Source organism: Megascapheus bottae, chromosome 17, assembly GCF_031878675.1.
Source record: "Megascapheus bottae isolate mThoBot1 chromosome 17, mThoBot2.hap1, whole genome shotgun sequence".
NCBI classification, from domain to species: Eukaryota; Metazoa; Chordata; class Mammalia; order Rodentia; family Geomyidae; genus Megascapheus; species Megascapheus bottae.
In genome coordinates this window covers 42,697,909-42,711,602 of record NC_143525.1, presented here as the reverse complement: position 1 = coordinate 42,711,602, position 13,694 = coordinate 42,697,909, and the positions used below count along the sequence as shown (strand labels likewise).

The 13,694-nt window shown below is 39.8% G+C and overlaps 1 protein-coding gene across 3 annotated transcripts in view; it reads left to right on the top strand.

The window, feature by feature from the left end:
• The window catches only part of Trim37 (tripartite motif containing 37), a 74,951-nt gene that overhangs the window by 14,069 nt on the left and 47,188 nt on the right, over positions 1–13,694 (top strand). For all 3 annotated transcript variants that reach the window (XM_090351120.1, XM_090351121.1, XM_090351122.1), the window contains exons 7-12: positions 1,359–1,482; positions 4,087–4,154; positions 6,095–6,219; positions 7,597–7,647; positions 9,384–9,465; positions 11,555–11,631. In XM_090351120.1, coding sequence (XP_090207246.1) covers positions 1,359–1,482; positions 4,087–4,154; positions 6,095–6,219; positions 7,597–7,647; positions 9,384–9,465; positions 11,555–11,631 — 527 coding nt within the window. The remainder of the gene's footprint in view (positions 1–1,358; positions 1,483–4,086; positions 4,155–6,094; positions 6,220–7,596; positions 7,648–9,383; positions 9,466–11,554; positions 11,632–13,694) is intronic.

Genomic DNA, 13,694 nt, shown 5'->3' with positions numbered 1-13,694 from the left:
CCCACGCACAGAAGTGTGAGAGGCTCTTATCTCCACTAGAAAATGGGAAGTGGGGCTGTGGCTCCAGTGGTAGGGCGGTAACCTTGAGCTGAAGAAAAGAAAGAAAGATTAAAAAAAAAAATACTTTCTAGAGTAAGCAGTGTAAATAGTAAATACTGGCTTTTTTTTTTTCTTTTTTACTTTTTTTCTTTTGTGCCAGTCCTGGAGCTTGAACACAGGGCCTAAGCACTGTCTCAACTTCTTTACGTAAGCCACATCTATGTTTCCAGCTGTTTTTGATGTTAGAAGATAAGAGTCTTACAAGCTTTCCTGCCTAGATTAAGTTAGAATCATAATCCTCACATCTCAAATCTCTAGTTACCTGGCTAGAATGAGTTTAAAGGTTTTTTGTTTGTTTGTTTGGTTGGTTTCGGTTTTAAGCGATTTTTCAGGATGTGGACTTTTTTCCCCACCCCCAAAATGTAGTTTTCTGCCAGGCACCAGTGACTTAGGAGTCTGAGATCTGATTTGAAGCCAGCCTGGGCAAAAAAGTCTCCAGAAGACTTATCTCCAATTAGCTACACCCCCCCCAAAACAAACAAAACAGAAGTGGTGATGTGGCTCAAGTAGTATAGTACTACACTGAGTACAAAGAGGCTCAAGGACAGTGCCGAGGCCCTGAGTTCAAGCTTCATATCGACCAAAAAAAGTTTTCTATCAGGCATGTAAATGGGGCTTTACATATAGTCTGTGTCAATGTTACCTAAACCACCTCTGTAATTATAGTACTTTTTGTTCAAATGTTTATTAAATTATCATACACTTATGTTTTATTTTATTTTTTGGCAGTACTATTGTTTGAGTTCAGTGCCAGTACTTTTTGAGATAAGGTCTTGAGTTTTGGCCAGGTTAGTTTGGATCAGCTATCCTTCAATTTACAGTTGTTACCATAGGTAAGGGTGGTTGAGATGGTGTCCTATGAATATTTTGACCAGAGCTTGCCTCAAACCTTGATTCTCTTTTTTGGGTATGATGGTCCAAACTTGTAATCCTATCTACTTGTAAGGTGGAGATTTGGAAGGATCTAGGTTCAAGAAAAAGTTTGGTAGACTCTTACCTCAGTCAATGGCTGAATAGTGTGAGCCTGTGATGCCAAGCTACAAGGGAAACAGTGGCTGGGTACAGCCTTTGTACCTGACAGTGACAAAGGGAAACATACAGTATCCAAGTCCAACCTAGCTTGGACATGAAATTAAGCTCTCTCCTGGAAATAACCAATGCAAAAAGGTGCAGGAGGTATAATTCAAGCACTTGCATGAGGCCAAATTCCAAAATTGCAGTGATTGTCTCAGTGCCACTCTTTCTGTTCTTTCTGCTAGGAAAGAAATGTAGAAGCTGTAAGAAATGCAAAAGATGAACGTGTTCGGGAAATTAGAAATGCAGTGGAGATGATGATTGCACGGTTAGATACACAGCTGAAAAACAAGCTTATTACACTGATGGGTGAGTGCCTTTGAATACTTCTCCCGTACACTGTGCCTTGAGCTTGATTGAGGTTTATTTAGTCTTTGAGATGTGAGATTGGTGAGTTGTTAGAAGGTAGAAAGGAATATTGAGATTTTAGGTATCACCATATTATAATCTGGACTCTTGTGTCATTTGTATTTAGAAATCATACAGAAAATCTTACACAGACATTTGGGAGGGAATTCCAGTAGCTAATGTGTTTCATTGTTATGTGCCATGTATTTTTTCCTCAAGTCCAATAAGAATGTCCTTTTTCTTACTTATTCTCCAGTGGAGATTAAGAACTGATGTTTATGAACATTGGCCAACTCCTCAGCTTTTGTTACTACATTTTTTTATAGTAGTTTTAAAAATTTTTAGTAGGTCTCTTTTATAGTCTAAGTATTCAGAGATGTTTATTGCTCATCTTTTTGTTCTTTATGATATATTTGATTCCCTTATTTTATTTTGAAATCGTACTAGCTTTGAGCTCAGGGTATTCTGTTTTCTTAGCAGGTACTGTGTTACTGAGTCACTCTTCCAGCAAAGAGGTGGCTATTGAATATAAAATTTAAATAATAGTCTGATCTAATGTTTATTTATTTTGGTGGTGCCAGGGATTGAACTCAGTACAATCATTATTCTTCTCTTACATGAATTTGTTAGACCTAAATTGAACTTCCTTCCTTCCTTCCCTCCCTCCTTCCCTCCCTCCATCCCTCCCTCCCTCCTTCCTTCCTTCCCTCCTTTCTACCCTCCCTCCCTCTTTCTCTCTCTTTTTTTTTTGTTTATTTGGTTTTGGTTTTTTGCCAGTCTTGGGGCTTGAGCTTAGGTCTGAGCACTGTCCTTGGGCTTTCTCAAGACTAGAGCACTACCAATTGAGACACAGCACATTTCTAGCTTTTTTTATGTATGTGGTACCAAAGAATTGAACCTTGGGCTTCCTGCTTGCTAGACAGGCACTCTACCACTAGGCTAAACTCCAAGCCTCCCCCTTGCTTTTGTTTGTACCAATCCTAGGGCTTGAACTCGGGACCTAAGCACTGTCTCTGAACTGTTGTTGTTTTTTTTCCTCCAAGTCCTGGACTTGAGCTCAGGACCTGATCACTACCCTTGGGCTTTCTCCAGACTAGAGTTGTACCATTTGAGCCACAGCACAACTTCTGACATTTTCTATGTATGTCGTACCAAGGAGTGCTTGCCAGGCAGGCACTCTACCACTAGGCTAAACTCCTGGCCCCTGTCTCTGAGCTTTTGTGAATCACATTCCTCAGAAATTAATACGTGAGCCACTGACATTCAGGTCTAATTGGAGATAAGAGTCTCAAGGACTTTACTGCCTGGACTGGCTTTGATCTATGATTCTCAGATCTCAGTCCTCTGAGTAGCTAGGATTACAGGCATGGGCCACCAGCACCAAGAGTGAATTTTGTCTTAAAAAAGAATTGATCTGGGCCGGGAGTTTGGCCTAGTGGTAGAGTGTGTACCTAGCATACACAAAGACCTGGGTTCGATTCCTCGGTGTACCATATACATAGAAAAAAGCCAGAAGTGGTGCTATGGCTCAAGTGGTAGAGCTCTAGCCTTGAGAAAGCCCAAGAACAGTGCTCAGGCCCTGAGTTCAAAGCCCAAGACTGACAGAAAAAAAAAGAACTGATCTTTTTTTTCCTGCTAGTATTGAGTCTTAAATTCAGAGCCTTGGCACTGTCTTAACTTCTTTTGCTTAAAGCTAGCACTCTAGCTCTTGAACCATAGCTCCACTTCTGGATTTTTCCGTTTACCTAGTGTTGAAGAATCAAACCCAGGTCTTCATACATGCTTGGCAAGCACACTACCACTAAGCCACATTCGTAGCCCAAAAAAGGATTAATTCTAAAGTTCTCTTTTATTTTCTTTCTTTTCTTTCCTTTCTTTTCTTTTGTGGATCATGGGGCTTGAACTCAGCCTGGGTGCTGTCCCTGAACTCTTCAGCTCAAGGCTACCAACCTACCCTTGAGCCAAGCCCCACTTCTGTTTTCTAGAGGTTAATTGGAGAGAAAAGTCTCAAGTCCTTTTGTGCCTGGGCTGGCTTTGAATCTTGATCCTCAGGTCTCATCCTCCTGAGTACCTAGGATTACAGGTGTGAGCCACCGCGCCCAGCTTAACGTTCTCATTTCTAAGAAACACTTTTAGTAAAAGAGATCAATATTCAGCTTTTGAAATCTGTTTGGTAGTAGATTAATACTAGATGCTATTCCTTAAAGTATTAGGAAAATCTTCAGGTTTAAACTAATGAAGTTTTGCTTATTTGAAATGGATTTTTGAAAAATATGTTTATTAGAAGCTAATTTTGGGGCTGGGAGTTTGCCCTAGTGGTAGAGTGCTTGCCTAACATGCATAAAGACCCAGGTTTGATTCCTCAGTACCACAAACAAAAAGCTGGAAGTCCTGCTGAGGTTCAAGTGGTAGAGCTCTAGCCTTGAGAAAGTCCAAGGACAGTGCTCAGGCCCTGAGCTCAAGCCCAGGACTGGCCAAAAAAAAAAAAAAAAAAGAAGCAGCAGCTAATTTTATTCTGAAACCAGTAGTGAACCTGAGTGTTGAAATTATGCTACATTTGAACAGGTCAGAAGACATCTCTAACCCAAGAAACAGAGCTATTGGAATCCTTACTTCAGGAGGTGGAACACCAGGTGATGAACTATTAAATAAAGTAATTTTTTTCATTTTTGTTCCAAATCTCTTAAGAGCAGTTCTTTGTGAAATATGAGGTGGGTGGGGACAGATACAAATAATCTTTTTGAAATCAAGGGATGTTATAATGGAGATTTTTATGAAGAATCAGCTCATTAAAGATTTCAATTTGAGAAGTAAATATAATTGTAGTGTTATATAAGAATAGAATCCCTTTTCTTTTCTGTTTTGTAAACTAGTAATAAACCCACAGAAATTGTAAGTCTATTAAAAATATAGAGCTCTAGAACTTTAAAGTTTTTTGTTTTGTTTTGTTTTGGCCAGTCCTGGGCTTGGACTTGGGGCCTGAGCACTGTCCTTGGGTTCTTTTTCTCAATGCTAGAGCTCTACCACTTGAGCCTCAGCACCTTTTCTGGCTTTTTTCTATGTATATGGTATCAAGGAATCGAGCCCGGGTCCTTGTGCATGCTAGGCAACCACTCTACTACTAGGCCAAACTCCCAGCTCTGAACTTTAAAGTTTTGAAATATTTTATTTATCAATTTGGTTTTGGTGTTTCAGTTTGGAAATCTGTCTAACCCAAGGTCACAATATTTTTCTCTTAAATTTTAGATTTTTTGGGGGGGAGGGGCGGGGTGGGAGGAGAGTGAACGAGTATCAGGGCTTAAACTCTGGGCCTAGGTGCTATCCCTGACCTCTTTTGCTCAAGTCTAGCACTCTACCACTTTGAGTCACAGTGCCACTTCTAATTTTCTGGTGCTTAATTGGGGATAAGAGTGTCATGAACTTCCCTCTTGTGGTTAATTGGAGGTGAGAGTTTTACAGACTTTGCTGTCTAGTTAGCTTTGAACCATGATCTTCAGATCTCAGCCTTCTGATAAGCTAGGATTACTGGTGTAAGCCGCTAGTGCTCAACTGTATTGTCTTACTTTTCAAAGCTTTTAAGTCAGCTAGCTACTGTTAGCTCTTGCTAGCTCCTTTTAGCTCCTCCTGAAATTAAATCCAGCCCAGGCATGCATTTGAGGCCCCCTTCTTAATCAATACCTGTGCAGAGTGGTAAGCACTTGTTATCTCAGCTTTGTGGAAGACTGAGACTGGGAAGATCTTGTTGGAGGGCCAGGCAGGGCAGAAAAGTCTTTAAGATTCCATCTCAACAGAAGAAGATGGGCATAATAGCACATGCCTGTCATTTTAATGGCAGTGGAAAGCATGGAATGGGTATGAGCTAGGCAAAAATAGAAGCTTTATCTCAAGAATAATTCAGGTAGCCAGGTGCTGGTGGTTCACTTCAGTAAGCCAAACTACTCAGGAGGCTGAGATTAAGGAGCATGGTTCCAAGCCAACTTGGGCAGGAAAGTTGTGAGACTCTTGTCTCCAAAAAAGTCAGAAGGAGAGCTGTGATTCAAAGAGCACTAGCTTTGGCACAAAAGCTGTTCAAGCCCCAGGACTGGTACAAAAGTAACCATTGTAACTCGGTGGCTCACATCTGTAATATTGGCTGCTCAGGAGGCTGAGATCTAAGGATCACAGTTTGAAGCCAGTCCAGGCAGAAAAGTTCCTGTGAGACTTCTATCTCCAGTTAACCACCAGAAAACCCGAGGTGGAGCGATGGCTCTCGTGGTAGAGTGGTAGAGTGAGCTGAATTGCTCAGGGACAATATCTAGGCCCACCCAGAGTTCAAGCCCCAAGACTGACAAAAACAAACAAAAAACACCAAAGTACATGTACTTATTTAATGATGTTGTTGCTAGAATGAAAATACATGTAGATTCTTTGAAGATTCTCTATTAAAAAAAAAAACACTTTGAAAGAGTCATCTTATTTTCTTTTAACTATTTTTCATCAGGTAGCTAAATTTGTAATTTTCTTCTTGAAACCTTTAATGAGTTGCTATTGAATATTATTTCTATTGCTTTAGCTAATTTTTTTCTCTACACAGTTGCGGTCATGTAGTAAAAGTGAACTAATATCTAAGAGCTCAGAGATCCTAATGATGTTTCAGCAAGTTCATCGAAAACCCATGGCATCTTTTGTTACCACTCCTGTTCCTCCAGACTTTACTAGGTATGACGATTTTTAAACCTCATTTTTATTAAAGTTTGTGTATAAATGGTATATACTTGTTCCAAAAAAATCTGTATTTCTTAGCTCTTATCTCTTTTTAAGATGCTGTTTATAGTAACATGTTCTGGAGAACTCTATACATATAAATCACATCTCAAAAAAAAAAAAATGTGGGCTGGTAGTTTGGCCTAGTGCTTGCCTAGCATGCACAAAGACCCAGGTTCAATTCCTCAGTACCATATACACAGAAAAAAGCCACAAATGGTGCTGTGACTCAAGTGGTAGAGCTCTATTCTTGAGAAAGCTCAAGGACTGCTCAGGCCCTGAGTTCAATTCCCTGGACTGGCAAAAAAAAAAAAAAAAGTGATGGTCTCATATTCTGGGTCTTTTTGTATCCTCCAGGCAGACTTTGAACTCAAGATCCTCATGCCTTAGCCTCTCAAGTGTAGCAATTATAAGTGTGCATCATGGTGCCCAGTTTTGTACTTACAGTGTTGAACACTTTCTTTTTGTGTGTGGGGCTCACGGGGCTTGAATTCAGCCTGGGTGCCTGTCCCTGAACTCTTCAGCTCAAGGATATCCCCCTACCCTTGAGCCAAGCCCAACTTCCCATTTTCTAGAAGTTAATTGGAGAGAAGAGTCTCAGGTCCTTTGGGGCTGGCTTTGAACCTTAATCCTCAGACCTCGGCCTCCTGAGTAACTAGGATTACAGGTGTGAGCTACCGGCCCGGCTAGTGTTAAACACTTTTAAAGAGGAAATGGTAGTAAACTAAATTTTTTTCTTTTAGCATCATTTTTATAGAAAAAGTAATGAAACAAATTACTTTGATTAGTGTCTATTTTTGGTTATTTGCTTATTGCCAGGCCTAGGGCTTGAACTCAAGGCCTGGACACTGTTCCTGAGCTTCTTTTGCTCAAGCCTTATGTTCTACTTTGGCTCTTTCTGTTTATATGGTACTGAGGAATTGAACCCAGGGCTTCATACAAGCTAGGTAAGCACTCTACCACCAAGCCACATTCCCAGCCCCAATTTTTGTTTATTTTCTTAACATCCTATTAAACAAAACTCTGAAAGATATGAAATGCTAAAAGAATTTGAAGGTAACAAAATACTGGGAGAAAGTAATTAACACAGAAACTAGAGACTTATCTAGGCTTGTCAGTTTCATCTTAGTCTGAATCTTTAAATTTTTTTTAATAGTATTCTTCCAAGCATTCTTATAATTATGACTATAAACTATAACTTTAGACTAACTTAGAATTACTTGAGATTCTGTTGAAAAGTATGAAGCTATTACTGAATGCTTAATTATTTTCTTTTAACTAAATGAAAATTTAAATATATATACAAGGTAATTTGTTTTTGTTTCTCCTCAGTGAATTAGTACCATCTTATGATTCAGCTACTTTCGTTCTAGAGAATTTCAGGTAAGAGTTTTGAGCACTTTTTTTTTAATGCATTTATAAGGAACTGCTAGGAAGTTCTCATTACTTGATAGGAAACATTCCTACCAAGTGAATGGTCATTCAGTTTAGTAATCTTAGAACAAACAAGTTTCTTATTAGAAACAGATGGTATAGCTTATGCAGGCTCAGTATTCCCTTACTATAGAAGCATTTCAGATCTCAGACTTTTTTTTTAGGTTTTTGCAATATTTCATATAGAAAATGATATTTGGTTATGAGAAACAGGTATAAACATTTCTTATAAGCATTTTATACATATGGCCAGTAAATAATTTTATATAGTTTTTTTTTCTTTTTTTTTTAGTACTTTTGCTCATGAACTGCATGCATCATGTCACACGAGGCTAAATGTAGAGTGATCTCTTTTTTTTAATCAGTACTGGGGCTTGAACTCAGAGCTGGGGCACTGTCCCTGAGCTTCTATGATTGCACTCTACCACTGAGTCACAGCACCACTTCAGGCTTTTTCTGTTTATGTGGTACTGAGGAATCAAATCCAGGGCTTCATGCATGCTAGGCACACCGTCTTTCACTAAGCCACAATCCCAGCCACTCAATGAACATTTTTAAGAGCAAGTTATCTTCTTATATACTTATTGCTCAAAGGCTGCCATAGTATTCTCCAAATTTTCCCCAGCACCTGTGAAAACATGAAATTTGAAAAGTTCTGGTAAGAAATTCACTGAGATCTGTTAGCTCAAATGAGGGATTGTGGATAAGAAGCTATTTCAGGTATACTGCTCTGAGCAGAATTGTGCAAAAAGAAGAAAATGGAGATAAGTATACTGAAACATTTAACTTCAATAAACCTTGTTTAAAAGTTACATTTTAGGCTGGGAGTTTGGCCTAGTGGTAGAGTGCTTGCCTAGCATGCATGAAGACCCGGGTTCAATTCCTCAGTACCACATACATAGAAAAAAAAGCCAGAAGTGGTGTTGATACTCAAGTAGTAGAACTAGCCTTGAGGAAGTCCAAGGATAGTGCCCAGGCCCTGAGCTCAAGCCCAAGACTAGCAAAAAAAAAAAAGTTACATTTTAGTTATTTCTATATGATTTTGAAATATAATGCTGAATTAACTGTCATTGAGCACAAATCTGTTTCCCCGCCCTGTTTTTCCTTTTGCTGTGCTGGAGATTTTAACAGAAGGCATTATATTTGCTATTGAGTTCTGTCTCCAGCCCAAGAGACCATTATTGTAAGAAAATGTATAGGCTTTGTAAGTTGCATGTTAGCCTTTTATTTTTCCTATTTATTTATTTTTCCCCTTGGTACTAGGGTTTCAACTCAGGGCTTTCAGCTTACTAGGCAAGCACTAAACACTTAACCATGTCTTCAGCCTTGCTTTTTTTATTTTTGTGGGTCATGGGGCTTGAACTTTAGGCTGGGAGTTTGGCCTAGTGGTTAAAGTGCTTGCCTAGCATGCACGAAGACCTGGGTTCGATTCCTCGGTACCACATACATAGAAAAAAGCCAGAAATGGTGCTGAGGCTCAAGTGGTAGAGCTCTAGCCTTGAGAAAGTCCAAGGACAGTGCTCAGGCCCTGAGCTCAAGCCCGGGACTGGCAAAAAAAAAAAAAAAAAAAAAAAAAAACGTTAAAAAAAAAAATAATGTTTTGGTGTTATGATTTGGTGTTGGCTTTACCAGTTGCATTTTACAGCAGTTTTGATCTTCAATTTGTTGGTACTCTTTTTCTTCAGCACTTTGCGTCAGAGAGCAGATCCTGTGTACAGCCCACCTCTACAAGTTTCAGGCCTTTGCTGGAGGTTAAAAGTTTATCCAGTAAGTTTTTCATATTTCGAATAAGGGCTTTTTTTTTCTTCCTAGTCTTGAGGCTTGAACTCAGGGCCTTGGCACTGTCCTTGGATTTTCTCAAGGCTAGAGCTCTGCCACTTGAGCCACAGCACCACTTCCAGCTTTTTTTAATGTATGTGGTACCGAGGAATTGAACCCCAGTCTTTGTGCATGCTAGGCAAGCACTCTACCACTAAGCCAACTCCAGGCCTTCAGTAAGGAAGCCAAGTAATTTATATATATTAGCTCACTTTTTGGTTGAGTCCGCAATGACAATTCTGTGTTCTGTTGTTGTTGTTTGCTTATTAGTTCTTGAGTTTGATCTCAGCACCTGAGAAGAATGTGCTCCATCCCTTCCTGAGCCACACCTCCAGTTCTATATTTTACCTCTAGATTTGGAACTAGATTTGGTGCTGTCCCTGAGTTCATTTTGCTCAAGGCTACCAGTCTACCACTTTGAACCACCACTCCATTTACACCTTTTTTTTTTTTTTTTTTTTTTTTTTTTTTTACCAGTCCTGGGCTTGAGCTCAGGGCCTGAGCACTGTCCTTGGACTTTCTCAAGACTAGAGCTCTACCACTTGAGCCTCAGCACCACTTCCAGCTTTTTTCTATGTATGTGGTATGAGGAATTGAACCTGGGTCTTCGTGTGTGCTAGGCAAGCACTCTACCACTAGGCCAAACTCCTGGCCTCCCATTTATACCTTTTTACTGGTTAATTGGAGATAGAGTTTCACAGCCTTGCCTGCCTAGGTGAGTTTCAAACCACAGTCCTCAGATTGCAGCCTCCTAAGTAACTAGAATTACAGTAGTGAGCCACTAGCAGCTACCTGGCTGATGGTGGTTATTTTTGTCCTTTTTCTTTTTATTCATTTGTTGTAGTAACATTTTTCCCTCCTTTCCTCCATCCTTCCTTCTCTCCCTCCCTCCCTCCCTCCCTCCCTCCCTCCCTCCCTCCCTCCCTCCCTCCCTTCCTTCCTTCCTTCCTTCTAAAATTTTGATGTTTTGGTATTTCAAACTAGGGCCTATTCTCTTACTAATAAAACTTTTTTAGCCAAGTTCAGTGGCTCACTCCTGTAATACTAGCTATTCAGGAGGCTAAGATCTGAGGATCAAGGTTCAAAGACAGCCAGGCACTAAAGGACCTGAGACTCTTATCTCCAGTTAACCTCTAGAAAAAGGGAAGTGGGGCTTGGCTCAAAGGTAGAATGGAAGCCTTGAGCAGAATAGCTCAGAGAGCACCCAGGCCAAGTTCAAGCCCCATGACCCACCAAAACAAACAAACAAACTTTTGTGTGCTGGTCCTGCTACTTGAACTCAGGGCCTAGGTACTGTCCCTCATTTCTTTTGCTCAAGGCTAGTGCTCTTCCATATGAACCACAGCTCTACTCTTGTCCTTTTGGTTTGTAGATAAGAATTTCATCAACTTTCCTGCCTGGGCTGACTTTGTACTCATATTTCAGCCTCCTGATTTGCTAGAATATCAGGTGTGAGCTACCAGCACCTGACTTATTTGGGTTTTGTTATTGTGTTGAAGGAATTATGGATATATTATAGGAAGTTATTTTAAAAATTATTTAGAGGTAATGATACTGCTTAATGGTAAAGCACTTAGCTAACTTCTATCGATTCAATTTCACTCTTTTCTAGTGAAAATAAGTAGTTATTTTTTTAAATTATTTTGTTTTTGCTAAACTGTTTTTTTTTTCTTTGTTTGTGGGTCATGGGGCTTGAACTCAGGGCCTGAGCTCTTCACCTCAAGGCTACCATCCTACCCCTGAGCCACAGTTCTTACTTTCTGTTTTCTAGTGATTATTTGTAGATAAGTCTCAAGTTCTTTAGTGCCCGGGGCTCGTTTTGAACCACAATACTCAAATCTCAGCGTCCTGAGTAGCTAGGATTACAGATGTGAGCCACTTTTTTATTTAAGGCTGATTTATAAAAAGTTCTGTGTACATTAGAATTCCTAACCCTTTCATGGTTGCTATTTTTATCATTTTGTATTCTTTGATACTTTTACTTTTTAAATATACAGATGTTGTTGAAAAGTGTTAATCTCTCATCTTTTTACGTTAGGATGGAAATGGAGTTGTTCGTGGTTACTACTTATCTGTGTTTCTGGAACTCTCAGCTGGCTTGCCTGAAACTTCTAAGTAAGTGATGTGATTAAATAATGTAAACATATATATATATATATATATATATATATTTTTTTTTTTTTTTTTTTTTGCCAGTCTTGGGGACAGAACTCAGGGCCTGAGCACTGTCCTTGGGCTTTCTTACGGCTAGAGCTCTACCACTTGAGCCACAGAACCACTTCCAGCTTCTTTTTCTATGTATGTAGTACTGAGGAATGGAACCTGGGTCTTCGTGCATGTTAGGCAAGCACTCTACCACTAGGACAAATTTCCAGCCCAAAAATATAATCTTAGATGTGCATTTTCATTCATACATCTCCCTAGTAATTTGTATTGTTATTTCTGGTGTTTATTTTGTTTTGCTTTTGAGATCTGTGTAGCCCTAGGTACTCAGAATTTTCTTCTGTTCATTTGCTAAGTGCCAGGATTATAATAGATAAGCACCACCACTCTTGATTACAATAAAGTGTTCTAGTTTATATTTAGTGGTAGCTTATTCCTGTAAATAAGCCTAGCTACTCGGAAGGCTGAAATTGAGAGGATCATATTTGAGGTCAACTTCAGCAAAAGTTTTAAGAGACCTTTCTTTTTAACTAACAAAAACCAGACTCGTGTACTCTGGGCCTGGTGCTGTCCCGGAGCTCTTCAGCTCAAGGCTAACACCCTAACCCCTGGATCCACAGTGCCACTTCCAGTTATCTAGTGGTTAATTGGAAATAAGGGTCTCAGGGTCTTTAATGTGCTTTAGTGCCCAGGGTGGCTTTGAACAGTAATCCTCAGATATCAGCCTCCTGAGTAGGTAGGATTACAGACATGAGCCACCAATCCTAGGAGATTCGTATACCTTTAAATAATAAAAGCTAAGGTGCCAGGAGTTTGGTCTAATGATATCATGCTTGCCTAGCATGGACAAAGACACAGGTTTGATTCTCGGGTACCACATACATAGAAAAAAGCTGGAAGAGAGCTTTGGTTCAAGTGGTAGAGCAACACTATCCTTGAGAAAGCGAGAAAGCCCAAGGACAGTGCTGAGGCCCTGAGTTCAAGCCCTAGGACTGGCAAAAAAAAAAAAAATTAAAGCATAAATAGCTATGGGTGTGACTTAAATAGTAAAATGCTGCCTATCCAGGTCAGTTGGTTCTCTAATTTCAAACTCAAAGCTGCCAATAAAGGAATACATAAATTAGCCTTACAAATTTTTAATACTTTTTTTTTTTTTTTGGCCAGTCCTGGGGCTTGAACGCAAGGGCTGAGCACTGTCTCTGAGCTTCTGTTTTTCTGGCTATCACTCTTATTACTGGAGCTACAGCACCACTTCCAGCATTTTCTGTTTATGTGGTATTGAGGAATTGAACCCAGCCTTCTTGCATGCTAGGCAATACACTAAGCCACATTCCCAGCCCAGATTTTGAATACATTAAAAGCAGTTTTTAAAAAATGTGAAGTGGGCTGAGTGTGGTGGCTCACACATGTAATCCTAGCTAATCAGGAGGCTGCGATCTGAGGATTACATTTCAGAGCCAAGCCTGGGCACTAAATTATCTCCAATTAATCACTAGAAAATGGGAACTGGGGCTGATATTCAGGAGCAGGGTAGTAGCCTTGAGCTGAAGAGCTCAGGGACAGCTCCTAGGCCTAGAGTTCAAGCCCCATGACCCACAAAAAAAAAAAAAAAGGAAGGTGGAACTCAGATACCATAAAGTTTACTTGTGAAAAAAACAGTTGTAGGATTTTCTTCTCCAGTCTTATGGCTTTACATCAAGGCCCAGGCGCTATCCCTGAGCTGTTCAACTCAAGGTTAGTGCTCTCTCACTTTCCACCAATTCCACTTCTGGTTTTCTGATGGTTATTTGGAGATAGAGTCTCATGGACTTTCCTGTCAGGCTGGCTTTGAACTATGATTCTCAGATTTCTGTCTCCTGAGTAGCTAGGATTACTGGTGTGAGCCAGCAGTGCCCTTCATGAATTTTGGTAAAGAGTATTTGTTTATTCTAGAGACTTGGATATTTTATGAAATCAAGTGTGCAATCAGTTTTTTAGCTTGTCCAATGTATGCTTATTTTCTACTAGTAAATTTT